Raw genomic sequence first — 21076 nt, forward strand, 5'->3', positions numbered from 1 at the left:
TTTCCCCGACTGTTCGTTTTCCCTACTAAAACTTGTCCGGTGCTCAGACTATCCGAATCCCCGACTGTTCATATCTCCGAATTATGGTAGGAAGCATAGTAGAAATAGTATAATTTTGGTATTTTTTGCTAGAAATGGTATTTTTTGCTAGAAATGGTATTTTTTGCTAGAAAAGGTATCTTTTGCTAGAAAAAGTACCTTTTGCTAGAAAAGGTATCTTTTGCTAGAATGAAAAAGGTATCTTTTGCTAGAAAAGGTATCTTTAGCTAGAAAAGGTATCTTTTGCTAGAAAAAGTGTCTTTTGCTAGAAAAGGTATCTTTTGCTAGAAAAGGTATCTTTGCTAGAAAAAGTATCTTTTGCTAGAAAAGGTATCTTTTGCTAGGATGAAAAAGGTATTTTTTGCTAGAAAAGGTATCTTTTGCTAGAAAAGGTATCTTTTGCTAGAAAAAGTATCTTTTGCTAGAAAAAGTATCTTTTGATAGAAAAAGTATCTTTTGATAGAAAAAGTATCTTTTGCTAGAAAAGGTATCTTTTGCTAGAAAAGGTATCTTTGCTAGAAAAAGTATCTTTTGCTAGAAAAAGTATCTTTCGTTTAGCTTAGCTCGTTTAGCTTCGTTTAGCTTAGCTTCGTTTAGCTTCGTTAAGCTTAGCTTCCTTTAGCTTCGTTTAGCTTCGTTTAGCTTCGTTTAGTTTCGTTTAGCTTCGTTTAGCTTCGTTTAGCTTCGTTTAGCTTCGTTTAGTTTCGTTTAGCTTCGTTTAGCTTCGTTTAGCTTAGCTTCGTTTAGCTTCGTTTAGCTTAGCTTCGTTTAGCTTCGTTTAGCTTAGCTTCGTTAGCTTCGTTTAGCTTCGTTTAGCTTCGTTTAGCTTCGTTTAGCTTAGCTTCGTTTAGCTTCGTTTAGCTTCGTTTAGTTTCGTTTAGCTTCGTTTAGCTTCGTTTAGTTTCGTTTAGCTTCGTTTAGCTTCGTTTAGCTTCGTTTAGCTTCGTTTAGTTTCGTTTAGCTTCGTTTAGCTTCGTTTAGCTTCGTTTAGCTTCGTTTAGCTTAGCTTCGTTTAGCTTCGATTAGCTTAGCTTCGTTTAGCTTCGTTTAGCTTAGCTTCGTTTAGCTTCGTTTGCTAGAAAAAGTATCTTTTGATAGAAAAAGTATCTATTGCTAGAAAAAGTATCTTTTGCTAGAATAAGTATCTTTTGATAGAAAAAGTATCTTTTGATAGAAAAAGTATCTTTTGCTAGAAAAGGTATCTTTGCTAGAAAAAGTATCTTTTGCTAGAAAAAGTATCTTTCGTTTAGCTTAGCTCGTTTAGCTTCGTTTAGCTTCGTTAAGCTTAGCTTCCTTTAGCTTCGTTTAGCTTCGTTTAGCTTCGTTTAGCTTAGCTTCGTTTAGCTTCGTTTAGCTTAGCTTCGTTTAGCTTCGTTTAGCTTAGCTTCGTTTAGCTTCGTTTAGCTTCGTTTAGCTTAGCTTCGTTTAGCTTCGTTTAGCTTCGTTTAGTTTCGTTTAGCTTCGTTTAGCTTCGTTTAGTTTCGTTTAGCTTCGTTTAGCTTCGTTTAGCTTCGTTTAGCTTCGTTTAGTTTCGTTTAGCTTCGTTTAGCTTCGTTTAGCTTAGCTTCGTTTAGCTTCGATTAGCTTAGCTTCGTTTAGCTTCGTTTAGCTTAGCTTCGTTTAGCTTCGTTTGATAGAAAAAGTATCTTTTGCTAGAAAAGGTATCTTTTGCTAGAAAAAGTATCTTTTGCTAGAAAAAGTATCTTTTGATAGAAAAAGTATCTATTGCTAGAAAAAGTATCTTTTGCTAGAAAAGGTATCTTTTGCTAGAAAAGGTATCTTTGCTAGAAAAAGTATCTTTTGCTAAAAAAAGTATCTTTCAGCTAAACGAAGCTAAACGAAGCTAAGCTAAACGAAGCTAAACGAAGCTAAACGAAACTAAACGAAGCTAAACGAAATTAAGCTAAACGAAGCTAAACGAAACTAAACGAAGCTAAACGAAGCTAAAAGAAGCTAAACGAAGCTAAGCTAACCGAAGCTAAACGAAGCTAAACGAAACTAAACGAAGCTAAACGAAGCTAAAAGAAGCTAAACGAAGCTAAGCTAACCGAAGCTAAACGAAGCTAAACGAAGCTAAGCTAAACGAAGATGAACGAAGCTAAGCTAAACGAAGCTAAACGAAGCTAAACGAAGCTAAACGAAACTAAACGAAGCTAAACGAAGCTAATCTAAACGAAGCTAAGCTAAACGAAGCTAAGCTAAACGAAGCTAAGCTAAACTAAACGAAGCTAAGCTAAACGAAGCTAAGCTAAACGAAGCTAAACGAAGCTAAGCTAAACGAAGCTAAACGAAGCTAAGCTAAACGAAGCTAAGCTAAACGAAGCTAAACGAAGCTAAACGAAGCTAAGCTAAACGAAGCTAAACGAAGCTAAACGAAGCTAAGATAAACGAAGCTAAGCTAAACGAAGCTAAACGAAGCTAAGCTAAACGAAGCTAAACGAAGCTAAGCTAAACGAAGCTAAACGAAGCTAAGCTAATCGAAGCTAAACGAAACTAAACGAAGCTAAACGAAGCTAAACGAAGCTAAACGAAGCTAAGCTAAACGAAGCTAAACGAAGCTAAACGAAGCTAAACAAAGCGAATCTAATCGAAGCTAAACGAAGCTAAACGAAGATAAACGAAGCTAAACGAAGCCAAACGAAGCTAAACGGCGCTAAGCTAAACGAAGCTAAACGAAGCTAAGCTAAACGAAGCTAAACGAAGCTAAACGAAGCTAAGCTAAACGAAGCTAAACGAAGCTAAGCTAAAGGAAGCTAAACGAAGCTAAGCTAAACGAAGCTAAACGAAACTAAACGAAGCTAAACGAAGCTAAGCTTAGCATAGCATAGCTTAGCTTAGCATAGCTTAGCTTAGCTTAGCATAGCATAGCATAGCATAGCTTAGCTTAGCTTAGCTTAGCTTAGCTTAGCTTAGCTTAGCATAGCATAGCATAGCTTAGCTTAGCTTAGCTTAGCTTAGCTTAGCTTAGCTTAGCTTAGCTTAGCTTAGCTTAGCTTAGCTTAGCTTAGCTTAGCTTAGCTTAGCTTAGCTTAGCTTAGCATAGCATAGCTTAGCTTAGCATAGCTTAGCATAGCATAGCATAGCTTAGCATAGCTTAGCATAGCATAGCATAGCATAGCATAGCATAGCATAGCATAGCTTAGCTTAGCATAGCATAGCATAGCATAGCATAGCATAGCATAGCTTAGCTTAGCTTGCCTTAGCTTAGCTTAGAATAGCATAGCATAGCATAGCATAGCTTAGCATAGCATAGCTTAGCTTAGCTTAGCATAGGTTAGCATAGCTTAGCATAGCATAGCTTAGCATAGCTTAGCTTAGCTTAGCTTAGCATAGCTTAGCTTAGCTTAGCCTAGCTTAGCTTAGCATAGCTTAGCATAGCATAGCATAGCTTAGCATAGCTTAGCATAGCATATTTTAGCATAGCTTAGCATAGCATAGCTTAGCATAGCATAGCATAGCATAGCTTAGCTTAGCATAGCTTAGCAAGCATAGCTTAGCATAGCATAGCATAGCTTAGCATAGCATAGCTTAGCTTAGCATAGCATAGCATAGCATAGCATAGCATAGCTTAGCTTAGCTTAGCTTGGCTTAGCTTAGCTTAGAATAGCATAGCATAGCATAGCTTAGCATAGCATAGCTTAGCTTAGCTTAGCATAGGTTAGCATAGCTTAGCATAGCATAGCTTAGCATAGCTTAGCTTAGCTTAGCTTAGCTTAGCATAGCTTAGCTTAGCTTAGCCTAGCTTAGCTTAGCATAGCATAGCATAGCTTAGCTTAGCATAGCTTTGCATAGCTTAGCATAGCATAGCATAGCTTAGCATAGCTTAGCTTAGCATAGCATAGCTTAGCATAGCTTAGCATAGCATAGCTTAGCATAGCATAGCTTAGCATAGCATAGCTTAGCATAGCATAGCTTAGCATAGCAAAGCTTAGCATAGCATAGCTTAGCTTAGCTTAGCTTAGCATAGCTTAGCTTAGCTTAGCTTAGCTTAGCATAGCATAGCATAGCTTAGCTTAGCATAGCATAGCTTAGCTTAGCTTAGCTTAGCTTGGCATAGCATAGCATAGCTTAGCTTAGCATAGCTTTGCATAGCTTAGCATAGCATAGCATAGCTTAGCTTAGCTTAGCTTAGCTTAGCTTAGCTTAGCATAGCATAGCATAGCTTAGCTTAGCATAGCATAGCTTAGCTTAGCTTAGCTAAGCATAGCATAGCATAGCTTAGCTTAGCATAGCTTTGCATAGCTTAGCATAGCATAGCATAGCTTAGCTTAGCATAGCATAGCTTAGCATAGCTTAGCTTAGCATAGCATAGCTTAGCATAGCTTAGCATAGCATAGCTTAGCATAGCAAAGCTTAGCATAGCTTAGCTTAGCTTAGCTTAGCATAGCTTAGCTTAGCTTAGCATAGCATAGCATAGCTTAGCTTAGCATAGCATAGCTTAGCTTAGCTTAACTTAGCATAGCATAGCATAGCTTAGCTTAGCATAGCTTTGCATAGCTTAGCATAGCATAGCATAGCTTAGCTTAGCTTAGCTTAGCTTAGCATAGCTTAGCTTAGCTTAGCTTAGCTTAGCATAGCATAGCATAGCTTAGCTTAGCATAGCATAGCTTAGCTTAGCTTAGCTTAGCTTAGCTTAGCATAGCATAGCATAGCTTAGCTTAGCATAGCTTTGCATAGCTTAGCATAGCATAGCATAGCATAGCTTAGCTTAGCATAGCATAGCTTAGCATAGCTTAGCTTAGCATAGCATAGCTTAGCATAGCTTAGCATAGCATAGCTTAGCATAGCATAGCATAGCATAGCATAGCATAGCATAGCTTAGCATAGCTTAGCAAAGCATAGCTTAGCTTAGCATAGCATAGCTTAGCATAGCTTAGCATAGCATAGCATAGCATAGCATAGCATAGCATAGCATAGCTTAGCTTAGCTTAGCATAGCATAGCATAGCTTAGCTTAACTTAGCTTAGCTTAGCTTAGCATAGCATAGCATAGCTTAGCTTAGCTTAGCTTAGCATATCATAGCATAGCTTAGCTTAACTTAGCATAGCATATCATAGCATAGCTTAGCTTAGCTTAGCTTAGCTTAGCATAGCTTAGCTTAGCATAGCTTAGCATAGCATAGCTTAGCATAGCATAGCATAGCATAGCTTAGCTTAGCTTAGCATAGCTTAGCATAGCTTAGCATAGCTTAGCATAGCATAGCATAGCATAGCATAGCATAGCATAGCATAGCATAGCATAGCATAGCATAGCATAGCATAGCATAGCATAGCATAGCATAGCATAGCTTAGCTTAGCTTAGCTTAGCTTAGCATAGCATAGCATAGCTTAGCCTAGCTTAGCTTAGCTTAGCATAGCATAGCATAGCATATCATAGCTTAGCTTAGCTTAGCTTTGCATAGCTTAGCTTAGCTTTACATAGCTTAGCTTAGCTTAGCATAGCTTAGCTTAGCTTAGCTTAGCATAGCATAGCATAGCTTAGCATAGCATAGCATAGCTTAGCTTAGCTTAGCATAGCATAGCTTAGCTTAGCTTAGCTTAGCATAGCATAGCATAGCTTAGCTTAGCTTAGCATAGCTTAGCATAGCATAGCTTAGCATAGCTTAGCTTAGCATAGCATAGCTTAGCATAGCATAGCTTAGCATAGCTTAGCATAGCTTAGCATAGCATAGCTTAGCATAGCTTAGCATAGCTTAGCTTAGCATAGCATAGCTTAGCATAGCTTAGCATAGCTTAGCTTAGCATAGCTTAGCATAGCATAGCTTAGCATAGCATAGCATAGCATAGCTTAGCTTAGCATAGCTTAGCATGGCTTAGCATAGCATAGCATAGCATAGCATAGCATAGCATAGCATAGCATAGCATAGCATAGCATAGCTTAGCTTAGCTTAGCTTAGCTTAGCATAGCATAGCATAGCTTAGCCTAGCTTAGCTTAGCTTAGCATAGCATAGCATAGCATATCATAGCTTAGCTTAGCTTTGCATAGCTTAGCTTAGCTTTACATAGCTTAGCTTAGCTTAGCATAGCTTAGCATAGCTTAGCTTAGCTTAGCTTAGCATAGCATAGCATAGCTTAGCATAGCATAGCATAGCTTAGCTTAGCTTAGCATAGCATAGCATAGCTTAGCTTAGCTTAGCTTAGCATAGCATAGCTTAGCTTAGCTTAGCATAGCTTAGCATAGCATAGCTTAGCTTAGCATAGCATAGCTTAGCATAGCTTAGCATAGCTTAGCATAGCATAGCATAGCTTAGCATAGCATAGCATAGCATAGCATAGCATAGCTTAGCTTAGCATAGCTTAGCAAAGCATAGCTTAGCATAGCATAGCATAGCTTAGCATAGCATAGCATAGCATAGCATAGCATAGCATAGCTTAGCTTAGCTTAGCTTAGCTTAGAATAGCATAGCATAGCATAGCTTAGCATAGCATAGCTTAGCTTAGCTTAGCATAGGTTAGCATAGCTTAGCATAGCATAGCTTAGCTTAGCTTAGCATAGCTTAGCATAGCTTAGCATAGCTTAGCATAGCTTAGCTTAGCCTAGCTTAGCTTAGCTTAGCCTAGCTTAGCTTAGCTTGGCTTAGTTTAGCTTAGAATAGCATAGATAGCATAGCTTAGCATAGCATAGCTTAGCATAGCTTAGCATAGCATAGCTTAGCTTAGATTAGCATAGGTTAGCATAGCTTAGCATAGCATAGCTTAGCTTAGCTTAGCATAGCTTAGCTTAGCTTAGCTTAGCCTAGCTTAGCTTAGCTTAGCTTAGAATAGCATAGATAGCATAGCTTAGCATAGCATAGCTTAGCATAGCTTAGCATAGCATAGCTTAGCATAGCCTAGCATAGCATAGCTTAGCATAGCATAGCTTAGCATACCTTAGCTTAGCATAGCTTAGCTTAGCTTAGCATAGCTTAGCTTAGCTTAGCTTAGCTTAGCATAGCATAGCATAGCTTAGCATAGCTTAGCATAGCATAGCATAGCTTAGCATAGCTTAGCATAGCTTAGCATAGCATAGCATAGCATAGCTTAGCTTAGCTTAGCATAGCTTAGCTTAGCATAGCATAGCTTAGCATAGCTTAGCATAGCATAGCTTAGCATAGCCTAGCATAGCATAGCTTAGCATAGCATAGCTTAGCATACCTTAGCTTAGCATAGCTTAGCTTAGCTTAGCATAGCTTAGCTTAGCTTAGCTTAGCTTAGCATAGCATAGCATAGCTTAGCATAGCTTAGCATAGCATAGCATAGCTTAGCATAGCTTAGCATAGCATAGCATAGCATAGCTTAGCTTAGCTTAGCATAGCTTAGCTTAACATAGCTTAGCATAGCTTAGCATAGCTTAGCATAGCATAGCATAGCTTAGCTTAGCTTAGCATAGCATAGCATAGCTTAGCTTAGCATAGCATAGCATAGCATAGCTTAGCTTAGCTTAGCTTAGCTTAGCTTAGCATAGCTTAGCATAGCATAGCTTAGCTTAGCTTAGCTTAGCATAGCTTAGCTTAGCTTAGCATAGCATAGCATAGCATAGCATAGCATAGCATAGCTTAGCTTAGCATAGCATAGCTTAGCTTAGTATAGCATAGCTTAGCTTAGTATAGCATAGCTTAGCATAGCTTAGCTTAGCTTAGCTTAGCTTAGCATAGCATAGCCTAGCTTAGCTTAGCATAGCTTAGCTTAGCATAGCTTAGCATAGCATAGCTTAGCATAGCTAAGCTTAGCTTAGCATAGCTTAGCTTAGCATAGCAAAGCATAGCATAGCATAGCTAAGCTTAGCTTTCCATAGCTTAGCTTAGCATAGCTTAGCATAGCTTAGTTTAGCTTAGTATAGCATAGCATGGGGAAGTTTGCTGGGGAATTTTATGCAAATTAGTATATTGGCTGCAAACTATTGAAAATACTGGCTTTATGCAAGAAAAAGTTTGCAGACTTTATGTAAATTAGTATTTTGGAAGCTAACTTTTGAAAATGGCGGTCTTATGCAAAAAAATTGGTATGCTGCAAACTTATGCAAATTAGTAGTGTCCTTATAGTGGTCCTATTGTGTATGATTTCAAAGATAATTCTATTGTTGTAAGATAATCAATCTTTGAGATATTTACGATAAAGTAATGGATATATCCTTGAGTTAAACATGAACTACTGAAAAATTTCATCACTAGAAAGTAATAACTACTTTTGAAAAGTTAGAAAAACAGGGCTACCAAAATAAAAATGGAACAACCCAGACTTGCAAAATGGTATTTTGGAGGGTAAGTTTCCCAATTAATTAACGCGTTAAATAGTTAATTATATTGAATTATATTGTAATTAAAAGGTTAGCTAGTGCGGGAGCCGCCTGTTGCACTCATCCTTTAGATCTTTTAAAAGTATGTCACCCTATTACTTTAGGGTAAATGTAAAATAACATGAAATTTCAGGTCCATCTTCAAACGCAACAAGTAGGACACATTGGTATTGTCCGCAATACAGTGAATATAATCAAAAATCAAGGAGTTTTAGCTCTCTATAACGGACTAAGCGCTTCCCTTCTGAGACAATTAACTTATTCCACTACCCGTTTTGGCATTTATGAGGTAATGAAACAAAAATGGACCGAACCTGGGGAACAATTACCATTTTATAAGAAAGTTACTTTAGCAGCGGCTGGTGGAGCCGCTGGTGGTATTGTGGGTAAGTTCTTTACTTAAATTTAAATGCAAGCACCATTTATATTAAATTAAATGATTAAAAATAGGCACTCCCGGAGATATGATCAATGTTAGAATGCAAAATGATATTAAATTGCCTGTTGAAAGTAGACGGAAGTATAATTGAAAAAAAAATTCTTATCTAACTATAAAGAATGACTAATTTTAATCTAATTTTTAAAGTTATAAACACGCAATTGATGGACTGTACCAAGTGTTTAAACAAGAGGGTTTTAAGAGACTTTTTTCAGGCGCTACAATGGCTACTAGTCGGGCAGTCTTTATGACAATTGGCCAATTATCTATGTACGATCAAATCAAACAAACATTACTTCAAACGGATTTTTTCTCTGATAATCTCTTAACACATTTCATGGCCAGTCTTATGGCGGTAATTATCTACAGACTAATTAATCCTTTAAGTACATTTTAAAGTTAATTACTTATCTAACAGGGAGCCATTGCAACAACATTAACACAACCTTTAGATGTTTTAAAAACTAGAACTATGAATGCCAAACCAGGAGAATACAAGGTAAATAAATAAATAAATAATAAATACCTTGAGTTCCAGGATGAGTTAAGATTAAGAACTTTCCATGATTTTTCCATCAGAGTTTGTTACATTGCATATCAGTCACTGCGCAATTAGGACCCATGGGATTTTTTAAGGTTCTATTACTTTAATTAATTAAAGCTTCCCTAATTTGAATTTAATAAGCTAATTTAATTAACCTTTCCCCGCTGTTTTTAGGGTTATATTCCAGCATTTGTACGTCTAGCTCCACAAACTATATTAACCTTTGTGTTCTTTGAACAATTACGCCAAAATTTTGGGTATTTTCCTTTAAAAGCTTGATGAAAATTATAGGCGGCTATTATAGCAGCGCACAATATTATATAAATGGGCTTAAATGTGTGTGTGTGTGTGTGGTTGTTGGAATGTATAACTTATATAATAGCTAAACCAGTAGGGACCAGATGAACAATAGAAGACTAACGAGGAAAAAAAACTATTTTTTTGAAAAAGCAATTTGATAATGATAATTATAATTATACAATAAAAGTTTTTAAGATATTTACTAGAATAAATTAAAGTTCAGTTTTAAACTTTAATTAATATTTAAGTAAAATAAAATTTAGCTTACATTCCTTTAATAATTAATTAAGATATGATCTTCACTGCCTAACACCTTATTTCCTTAAATTTATTTTAAACTATTATTTATTAATTTAAATTAGCAATAAAATCTGGGGAAATTAATTATATATTTAGACTAAATAATTGATGGTCTTTCATAAATATTGTATTTTAGAGAAGTACCATGTTCAAAAGGCTGTTGTAAAACGCGTTGAAATCATTGTTGATCTGATATATAAATATATACTCCTAATAAATACGTGTATGCAAGGCTTAGGATAGGAATATTTTGAATTGAAGATTTCCATAGTTTAAATTTGTGTATTGTTTGTTTTATATAGAATAAATAAATATTGTTGAAATACTGTTTGTTGGTAGTCCCAATTTAATTATGTAACCAAAAAAAAATATCAACAACTTTTGGTTTTTGTTTATCCAATTGTTGGTTTTTCAAACAAAACAAAGAACATAATTTAATTATTTTCTATAAATCTCGATATTTTGAATTATCATTCATCTTTCCTCTACAAACTTGACTAAATCGTTACATTTTAGTGCATATCAAAGACACTTTCCAGGTATAACTCTGGTTTATCATAACCCATTTCTTCCGGAGTACTAATACCCAACTCGGTTAAAGTAGGCCTAATTTCTTGGATAATGTAAGGGTAAATAGTATTGGTTTGAGGCCCGCATTTGTCCTTAACAGCCTCTAAGAACCTAACAGCCAAGGCATAATCATTGACTCTCCTGCAAGCTTTAAGAGCGGCGGAAATAATCTTTGGTTCCGGAACTAAATCCATTCCATGGAGATCGTTCATGCCCTTACGAATTTCCCAGCCATCAATACTGGGTTTGTTGAAAAACGCCTCGTATCTGGCATCAAATTCAGCATCAGATTCGGTGCTGTGCTTGGACATAGAACGTCTGGAGACACAGCCTAATTGGTACCAATCAAAATTGGGAGTCAGTTAAGCCGCCCTTAATCTATTTATAAACTAAATCTACTAATTCGTGCTAAAAGAAACTAAAAATCTAATCAAAATTAGCTATTATTTAAGCGAAACAAGGAATAAATCCGAGACCAAGGCCCGAACTAAAATTTGACCTCTGTTCTACTTCCTACAATAATAGTTTCTTACCATTTACAGCCACGGTTGATCGAATTCCAGAATTGGTGAATTGTTGAAAAGCTCGGAGAGATAATCTTCCTAATGCCATTATGATTTTCTAATTATTCCGATTAATAATTAGATTAAATAACGATTAACTTAACGCCGGACGTAAAGTCGTGGTAAGCAAGGGCAAAAGATCGCTAGTATAATGGCGGCTGCTATAAATAGATTACGTAACTATTTCTCGTCCGCGCATCCATCCGGGAGTCCGGGACTGGCGATAGAATCGCGTCACGTGACCTTTCCCGGTTAAATTCGAAGACTCCTCCCTAACCAAGTCCTAACTAGGTGGGGAAACGTCGCCTCTCCGGGGTTGACGTATTAAACTTTATTGGAAAATAACATTATGTGCCGAGTCTCTATTAAAAAACTTTGCCGAAACTGAAAGAGAAAATTAATTTTTACTTTTTCTTCATTACATATTTAACGAAAAACAACGTATAATTCTTAAGGCTCCTAAAGCTTTTTAGGGAAACAATGACATCGTAAAACACTTTTAATTACCACGAGGTTTCTCCGTTCAAATCTTCGACATCCAAGATTGGAAATCGAAGATTTGAAAACGATCTAGGCTTTGTAATATATACGGTAAAGTTGACCAATAAGTTTGCATTATTTTTTCTAAATATTCGAGTGGTTTTCCAAGGTTTTAAAAAATAAAAATAAAATTTTCAAGCTCTTTTACATTATTTTCCGGGCGCGAAAATTGATTTTCGATTCGTTTCGGTTTAATTTTTAAAAATATGATTGAATAATTAAAGCGGGTATATTATTATTATAATTATTATTATTAAAATTGCACTTAACTATCAATTAAATTTATCACGTCATCATTTTAACAAGAAAAATAAAATAATTCCAACAAGAATTTATTCAATTTTTCCACTTATTTTCGGAATAATCGAATAAATTCTTGATTGTAATTTTATTGTACGACTTTTTGACGTTCATATTTAATAAGGAACACGTGACGTACACATCGGGTCCCCGAGCGATTTCGCGATATTAGAATCTAATTTCCTTCATTAACTACGAAATTAATCTAAATTCCCATCGGCGCTAACTAGTGACCATTAACTATAGAAGGAAAAAACCATTTCCAATCTTTTCTTTATACGAAAAATACGTCAAATGGCTCGTCTTACAAACTTTAAACGCGCATCTACCCTCACCAGTAACGCCAAGAATCCTAAGGACTATTTTCGGTTTATATTTTGAATTTATTTATTCGTTTCGGACGCCACCATTCCTTCGTTTCAATTTTAATTTCTTTATTTTATATTATTTGATTTGAATATTTCGATTTTTTTGCGGCGCGTTGGAGGCGGGTTTTTGTTTTAGCGCGCCTTCGTCTATTTTGGGCGGGCTTCGTCTCGTCCGGGGTCACCCTGCCTTCGTTTCCCCCTACGCTATTTAGTTCCTTCGTTCGTTTGTCAGGCGCTGTAGGCTATTACGTCGTCCGCGTCATCTTTGGGTTGGCGCGCGCGAAGATTCAAGGGGAATCTCTGTCGGGCGAAGACATGATCCAGTCGTGAATCCTCCTCTCCTTGGCGTCCTTATTGACGCGCGTCTCGAGTCCGTAGTTGGTTAAGAGTTCTCCTAGCATCTCTTCTTTGGGGACGTTGGGAAGTCCTCCTCCAACCATACCGTGTTGAGAGGAAGGCGCCAAATTGGCGTTGGGATGCGCGGAACCGTCGATGGCGCTTCCGGTGGTACTTCCGCTATCGAGGAGTCGAATGGGGGCGGCGATTCCGACGGTCGAGGCGCGAGGACTTCTGACCATCAACCATCGATCGCCGTAGTACTTATTGACCTCGGTGACGGGGTACCTTTTGGACGGTTTGGGATCCATCATTCGACGGAACATGCGCAGAAGACGCGGACTGAAGCGTTTGAAGTATTTGGGCGTCCGCGTGGTTTTTCGCTTCTGCCACTCGACGAACTCGGTGAAGAGCGGGTCGGTGATGTCGGCCTTTTCCCAGGGAAATTTAGCGGTCAGAGCCGTGAAAACGAGCATGGCCATTTGCCAGACGTCCGAACCCGTTTCGACCGTGTAACCTTCCAAGTGAACCGCTTCCCAAATCTCCGGCGGGCAGGTCGGCAACGAACGCGTCCGCTTTTTCACCAAAGTTCCCGATTTACGCGTCAGACCAAAGTCAGTTAATTTAACCTTTTGAAAGTCGGGCTGTACGCGGACGCCAAAGAAAAAGAGTTTCGAATTAAATAACAACTCCAGTCAAGAAATCTCGCGGATTCCAAAAGTGCCCCCCCCACACCTCCGCCTCACTCCACTTCTTATATAAAGACGACGAGTCTCGAGGCTTTAGAGCAAGGCGGAGTTTCCCCACACTGTACATTCACGATTCTACACGGGTTATGATTTAAATAGTCTTTACTTGGAAAAGAAGAATATTTTCGGCACGGACGTCTCTGTGAACGAGTTCCTTTTCGTGCATGAATTCGAGCGCCGAGACGATTTGTCTGATGACCGTCTTGAGATCCTTCTCTTCCATGCCACCAGCCTTCTCAATAACGTGCCAAAGGTCACCTAGAGGAGCCACCTCTTGCGCGAAAAAGTAATGCTCCGGGGTTTCGAACGCCACGTCGTACGTGTCCAAGACGCTGTGGTGCGGCGATAAGAAGTAACTGACCAAAATAAAATAATTACTAGACTCGTACATAATTCCTCTAAAATTATTCAGAAAAAAAGCCAAGTTTTTCAAAATACAGGGTGTTTGTGAAAAGTCCATCAATAATGAAAGAGCGTATTTATTGGGCCATTTTGAGTCGAAAATGTTCTATGACATTTTGCCGTCCGAGCCACGGTTTTCGAGTTATGATTTGAATATTTTAGGGATGACCCCTTCATTAAATTAGCGCTGTCTTTCAATTTCTTAATTAAATTTAAGGGGTCATCCGTAAATTACTCCAATCATAACTTGAAAACGGTGGCTCGGACGGCAAAATGTCATAGAACATTTTCGACTCAAAATGGCCCAATAAATACGCCCTTTCATTATTGATAGACCTTTCACAAACACCCTGTATAGTATGTATTGCCCCTGTAATTTCTCTCGCCTGCTAAGCGCGAGAGTGCAGCGCGAACAACATTTCTACAGGCGCGTATTGAAAATACACCACCGCGCCCATTCCCAGTCTCGTTGGCCTTCGTCAGGGCTGCCCCCTCTCGCCTCTTCTGTTCCTGGTATACATTGATCGGTTGGTGGCTAGTCTTATCCATCTCAAATGTGGCGCAACGTTACCGGCTGTGGGGAACGGGGAGGCGATTATCATCTCCTGCGTCCTGTACGCTGATGATATCGTTCTCTTCGCGAACTCCCCCCGCGACATGCAAGCCCTCCTGGACGCCTGCAGTTCCTTTGCCTTGGAGACAGGCCTTCGGTTTAGCCGTGAAAAGTCTAACTCTATGGCTTTCTGTCGACTAGTCCAGCACCCCGGCTACGTTCTTCAAGGCTTCCGGGTCCCAGAGGTGGACGAATACGCTTATCTGGGGGTAGTGCTAACCAATGTCGGCAACTACCTGTCCAAGGCCGCCAACGTGCTCGCACAGAAGTGTAACCGCCTCCGCTGGTCCGTCCGCAACCTTGCGGAAGGGTCCTACAATAAATACTCCGTCGGTCGAACCTTATGGAAATCCGTTGCAGTCCCGGCCCTCACTCATGGAAATGAGGTACTTTGTTACCCCAAATCGGTGGGTGATACCTTGGAGCGTACCCAATCGATGGTTGGCAAAACGGCACTAAACGCGGGTTCGATAGCGGCTTACGCGGCAATCCAAGGGGAAATGGGCTGGAGCTCCATGGAGGCCAGAGAAGCTCGTTCCAAACTCAGGTACCTCGGCCGCCTAAAGTTCCTCCCCCAGGACAGATTGGCCAAACAAGTGTACGAGTCCATTCGTGCTAACGGTCTAGAGACCGCATGGACTTTCCGCGTCGCGGCGTTGGATAGAAAATATGGGGTCGGCACCGCTAGGGGTGAAGCAACATCCTATGCTACCTGGGCCAGCCAAGTCGACGGGGAAACAACCGAGCACGCTGAACGGACGTGGCGCTCCGCAATCTCCGCCAAGCAAAGCCTACGGCACTACGGGGCTAAAGCGCTTCCCTCCGTGGAGGCCTGCTATGATGGCTCTCACGGAGGAGGCCTCCTTTTCCAGGCACGGACGGGGTCCCTGCTTACGGGTGTCCGCCGCGCCGACTTCGGCGATTACCAGCGCACCTGTCGCCTCTGTGGTCTCCAGGACGAAGATGTCTTTCACGTCTTAATGGCGTGTCCAGAGACATGTGCCTCCCCCGCGACTTCCGATTGGCGACATGTCAATCGTGGTAGCCCGTTGGAAGTCGTCCTAGGTCTGGAGGGCTCCGTGTGGGACCACGACGCCGTTCGGGCCATCCTCACGACCTGGTGGACCAAAAATGAAGCCTGGCGACGCGCCCACCCTGACTCGTCCATACCACATTATCTGGACCGATAGGTCTCAAGACTTCCGTCCCCCGCTGCCACCACAAACATTTGCGCATTTTGTTGGACTTATTAACTTCTGCTGCGCTCCCCCAATTGTAGGGAGCCGCCCTGTTTCAAAAGGGCGTACCATTGTACGGCGAACAATTAAACCTGTAAACCTGTAAACCTGGGTTTCATTGCCCCTGTAGGATGTATTTTCCCTTAAACACGCGAGATACCATAATTTCCGCGTTTTATTCTATTTTTTTTAAGCTATTTGATTAGCGCGTGTTAAGTTTGGTAATAATGTACCGGCGTAATTTAAAAGCAAGCACTTGTAATGAAATTCGATAAAAAAATCCTTAATCGGAGTTTTTCAAAATATATATTACGTATTGCCCCTTTAATCTCTCTCGCCTGCCAAGCGCGGGAGTGCAACGGGAACAACATTTCTACAGGCGCGTATTGAAAATATTCGGGTTTCATTGCCCCTGTAGGATGTATTTGCCCTTAAACACGCGCGCCAGAGAGACCATAATAATTTCCGTGTTTTATTCTAAATTTTTATTAAGCTATTTGATTAGCGCGTTTTAAGTTTGGTAATAACGTAGCGGCGAAATTTAAAAGCAAGCACCTGTAATGAAATTCGATGAAAAAATCCTTAATTGGAGTGGTAATTTTAGGTATGGCTTTGAGGGCGACTTGAGATCCGGTTTGTCTATGGACGGCCAGTACGACTTTCCCGTAATCCCCCGATCCAATTTCCTTGATAATATCGTACTGTTCGGTTAGATCGACCGTTTGCAATTGCAATTCTCTTATCTTGTGAATGCCACAGGGCGCTCCGGCCCCGACGCCTCCTCCGCCTCTCTTGGTTGAATTACCGGATGACATCGTGACGTCTTAGGGTCTTCCCGTCGCCCGGGACCGACAGAGAGTGACGTCACCGCCCCTCCAACCGGGATAAAAAGACTCGAGCTGATCGAGAATATCTTGAGAATTTCCTAGTGACTTCTGTTTAACGAGTTGCGAAAGATTTCGCATTTAGAACCTAAAACAGAGACGCGTAAATTTCCATCAATGCCAAGCACGCTATACCACAGCAACGTGTACGTAAAAAAAGAGAGAGAGGAATTTTAAAAGGGTAAAAGATGAAGTATTCTTAGGCCTATACTTTAAGCAAAACCCTTTCGAGTTTAAACCCCAACCTGACAGATTTTGACAGACTTAATAAAACAAATACGCCCTAAAAAGTTACTAAACTTTTCTTCTATAGCGAAAACAGTTTATTTTGCCAATTGCCAGAATAAATATTAGCATAGATGGCCCATGCCGATATCGAAGTTTTACTGGAATCGATACCGATTTTAACCGGTTATTTAACCTAACGCAACCGCTTAATCGATTAAAGTGTCGCGACTAAAAGCGTGTCAGCGTCGCAACTCTGAAGGAATGAGGGTTTATTCTTAACGAGAAATCTACGAGACAGCTTGATAAATTCCATCTGCTTGAGATGTTTCGGAGCATGTCTAAAAACTCAATGTACAACTAGAGAGTGCGGGGGACTAAAGAACAGGTGTCGATTAAGAACAAGCTGAAACTGGCGATTAGCGCAAAACCAATTCCGCAATAACATTTCCAAAGTCGAAAGACAACAAAGAGCCTGACACCGAAAAACGGAACGCGGATCCAGAGCGGCGGCGAGAGGGAAAACCTTCGGGGATGCGTAACCATAGCAACTGTACTCTGACGCAAACGTCTGATTTCCGATATCCTCGAATCAACCGCGATATTTCGTTGTCAAGATGACGAAATTAAAAACATAATTCCGTAAAACGCGAATCAATAAACCCCCAAATCATTACTCTGTTTTCCATCAAAACACTAACTAATTAAAAGAGAAATTAATTAATATACTTCCTAATGGGACCAATATTGACTCATTTTTTACGTCTAAAAACACGTACGAAGTCTTTTTTCACTAAACCTCCAATTTCTTGGCGCTCTTTTTAGGACCCATTTACTTTCGCAACGAGCTGAAACACGCGTCTCATAACCTAAGAAACAAAAGGGGTAGGAAAGTTGCTATTTTTCTCTTTAAGGTTTAATAGAATTACTGGGAAATATTTGCAATTCTATTCTAATTTATATTCCAGTCTAATAACAAAAAATGGGCATTTTTTTCTATAAGAGTCCAATTTTAATATTAGAAGTTAGAGAATTCGGGGGAAAGTGTCCTTCCCTTCATATTTTGACGCCTGGCATTGAGCCCAAAATGGCTAAAATCTCAATCCTCTCGCCCAATCCCTGGGAAGAACCCCAACAGAGTGAGGCAGCCCAGAAATCTAACGTATAGGCGGCGAGAAAACTACTAGATCTTGAGTTTTAACCTTTTACCAGAATTGCCAAGTCAAAAAAAAAATTATTTTTTTTATTTTCCTCTATATTTCTCCTCTATCCGTAAAAGCTGGCTTTCTTCTCCTTGAAGGAGAGTGAGAGAGAGAAAGAGAGAGAAAATGACGGTGAGGCAGAGTCTCAGAGAGAGAGAATTATTTGCGAATAAAGTCACTTTTCTTTCAATTTGAGTCTGACGGAGTTTTCCTAGATTTTCTTCTCTATCTTGATTAAAAACGTCGTCCTTAATTCATTTCGAAAAGCGTTCGGGCTTTCTGTATTCGTGGAAATTTTCTCCACTTTAATATTAGATTTAATACGTAGGTAAATATCTAATTTTAGAAGACGACTAGCTTATTTGAAGTGATAAATCGCTTCATTAAGATATACGGAGAAACTTTGGGCAAGTTTTGATAATTAAGTCTAATGAGATTCGTTGGAAAATCCATTTACCTTCATTTAATCAACGCGCAATAATCGAATTTTACATACATATATGTATATTGAAACGCATTCTTGAAACAAACTTTGAGAGGGTATAAAATTCTCATATAGTCAGGTTCTCGATTAGAAATTTGGTCGCTAAAGAGGGTCAGTTAAGAATCTACAAAATGAGCTAGGCTAATTGCAACGTACACTCATCCTGGTGGTACGAACCGAGTCCTAAAGAGAAGGGAAGAGCATCTATATAGCAGTCATCTATCCAATTCTTTCATCGCGGATTCGCGTTCTGAGAAAATGAAGATAGCCTAGATAGTCCCATCTGAGCCTGTCATCCCTGGAGGTCAACGATCTCTCCTTCTGTCTCTCTCTCTTTCCTATCTAGCAACTCACTTTCCTTTCCTCCATCAATAATAACTAGTGTCGTTTTACGACACGTAATTTATGACGTCACAGTTACTCCAAAGTCTAAATTACCCAAAGGTTTTCCTTTCAGAATAAAATACATCAAAAGCTTTCCTCTAAAGTTCCTTACTCGCAACCTAGCTTTATCATATTTGAAAACAACTTCTAAGCTTAATTTTAAAGTTAGGCCTAATTCTGAAACGTCCTTTGAAAAGATCAAAGCTAACTCGGTAATTTTCTACCTAATCAGAGAAGAAGTCCGAAAATGTTAAGCCTATAATCATTTCTTGCATAGAAACATGGCTAATGTTAACCCTTAAAGTTTTGATAAAACTTAGGCCTAATTCCGCAATATTCTTCTCTAAGCCTAATGACAAAATCAACAAGGATTCATTCCTGTTTATAGGTCGAATATACCCGTATAGATTTAATATCTTTCCCCCGATGACGAGGTAGGTAAACAAAAAGCTCGTTTGGTCCAATCCAGTATACGTATTTTTGTTTACCAGCACCCGCCCGCCGGCAAAACCTTCTATAAATAGAATGTTCTATTTAATAAGATGAGAATGTTTAGCCTATTTATACAACACATTTTCATCTTCAAATAAAATAAAAGCGGGTTAGAAGCGATCGAGGATATAAACTAAACCTATCACCAAAGTCATTACGTAATCGCCTATTTATCCCTATCTCCGCCTTCCACCGTATTACATCTATTTCTCCGGATAAAAATAACCCCTCTTCTAGGTCACGGGGAGTCTAGTCGGGAGTAAAAATATTTACCTAATTTAATAGATTAAGAGCGAAATTGAGCTTTGGTTGGCGATAGTATAGGGGGTTTGAATTGGCCAATAGGGATTCAAAGGATGATTTTGAGAGGAATTTACTTTGAGTTTTCACATCATAGCGAAATTTCGCTGGCATTTCCCAATCTTCCTCTCTAGTCTTTCCCCCCCTAGGCTATAAGCTAAACCTATTTTGAGCGACGCGGTACCAAATCGCGAAAACTTCTAAAAATATCTTAGGCTCATCTCTTCCTTCCTTTCTTCCTTCCTTCCACCTCTCTTCCAATTTATCTTTCGTTTAGTGTATTACCCCCGAAGCGGTAATTTTCCGCGATTTATACAGCTAAAAATACCATTTATTGACGTAGAAAATTGATATCGTCAAATATTGAAGGGTTATATTAAAATACTATAATAAGATATCTTTTAAAAAGAACTGATTCCTAAACACGGACGTATCTAACCTAGCAAATTCGGCAAAGCGTTTAATAGACTTTCCTACCTAATTTAAGCGAGATTAACTAAAGTAATTAAATGAAACTAAAAGCGGAAATTAAAGATTACCGCGTGAAAAACGCCGGTTTATATAAAATCGATGCGGAGATCTTTTTATAGCAACAAAAACTCTCTCTCTCTCTTTTCCCCTATCCCACAAGTATCCAAGTTTTACTACGACGGTTTTTCTATGAAATGTCTGTCTACGACGGGGCTAAAAAGGGCAAAGGTAAAAACGCGCGAGTGCTAGAGATAACCAACTCAACAGGCGCTCGAGTACATTCGTGGAAACGGGGTCTCCACCAATCCGTAATAAATAAATAAAACCGATCGAAAAATTCAATATAATGTAGACGTACCCTGAGTTGGTGGTAGAAATAGTCCTTATCTCGCAGTCTTAGGTCAAGATTTTTTAGGCCTAAAAGAACGAGCAATTCCGAATTCCGATATAGAAATTGAGGAACCACCGAGTAGAGTACACCGTTCAACAACTACGCGACGCGTTCATCACCAGAAAGGATAAGGTCTTAAATTAAAACATAGAACAGGGAAATCCGAAATTAGCATTTAATTTAATTAATACAAAATCTCCCCGACTTCTTTCACTAGATTATTTTAAATAGAATAGAATAGTTTTCTGGTTAAACCGCGCGTAAAAATCGAGTGTGAAAAAGCTGACTCGGATCGGGGAAGCTGAAGAGGAAGTCGGATCTGTCCTAGAAGAGACGAGCGGGAAACTAGAGGAAACGGCGGGAAAAACCGCCACCGCGTGGGAGAGAGAAGATTCGAGCAGCGCGCGCGCGCGAACCCAACGGAATGAGATGCGCTTCTAAGGGCGGGTGACGTCATTGGGTTACCGAACGGGACCTTGTCGTACCAACCATTATTACGACGTAGAGAATTTACCCTCATTATATAGTTTGCCTTTTGTTGGCTTAAATACTAAAACTGGTCTAAAAATGTCAAGAAACTCTCCCGTTTCTAAGAAGATAGACAAGTTTATTATTTAACAAAAAGAAAACCATTACTGGTTGGCATACTCCCCAGTTAAACCAGAA

At 39.4% G+C, this 21076-nt stretch overlaps 3 protein-coding genes across 3 annotated transcripts; 1 reads left to right on the forward strand and 2 right to left on the reverse strand.

Annotated features, from left to right (window-relative positions):
• Window positions 1-7838: 7838 nt before the first annotated feature.
• On the forward strand, window positions 7839-10228 carry Dic1 (Dicarboxylate carrier 1). The gene is made up of 8 exons (XM_089862598.1): window positions 7839-8280; window positions 8346-8397; window positions 8449-8701; window positions 8766-8835; window positions 8902-9109; window positions 9173-9253; window positions 9334-9390; window positions 9473-10228. Exons 1-8 carry the CDS (start codon window positions 8243-8245, stop codon window positions 9575-9577), a joined length of 864 nt encoding a protein of 287 aa, XP_089718724.1. The 5' UTR covers window positions 7839-8242; the 3' UTR covers window positions 9578-10228.
• COX5A (Cytochrome c oxidase subunit 5A) lies at window positions 10222-11186 on the reverse strand. Its single transcript, XM_089862599.1, has 2 exons — window positions 11002-11186; window positions 10222-10799 (listed from the first exon to the last, which is right to left on the reverse strand). The coding sequence occupies exons 1-2, from the start codon at window positions 11078-11080 to the stop codon at window positions 10411-10413; spliced, it is 468 nt and encodes a 155-aa protein (XP_089718725.1). The 5' UTR covers window positions 11081-11186; the 3' UTR covers window positions 10222-10410.
• A 230-nt stretch (window positions 11187-11416) lies between these two features.
• LOC149588457 (serine/threonine-protein kinase SBK1-like) lies at window positions 11417-16821 on the reverse strand. The gene is made up of 3 exons (XM_089862694.1): window positions 16133-16821; window positions 13431-13680; window positions 11417-13219 (listed from the first exon to the last, which is right to left on the reverse strand). Exons 1-3 carry the CDS (start codon window positions 16390-16392, stop codon window positions 12527-12529), a joined length of 1203 nt encoding a protein of 400 aa, XP_089718820.1. The 5' UTR covers window positions 16393-16821; the 3' UTR covers window positions 11417-12526.
• Window positions 16822-21076: the final 4255 nt, after the last annotated feature.

Source organism: Phalangium opilio, unplaced genomic scaffold (genome assembly GCF_054372755.1).
Source record: "Phalangium opilio isolate 3A_F unplaced genomic scaffold, DU_Popi_V2 ptg000650l_1, whole genome shotgun sequence".
NCBI classification, from domain to species: domain Eukaryota; kingdom Metazoa; phylum Arthropoda; class Arachnida; order Opiliones; family Phalangiidae; genus Phalangium; species Phalangium opilio.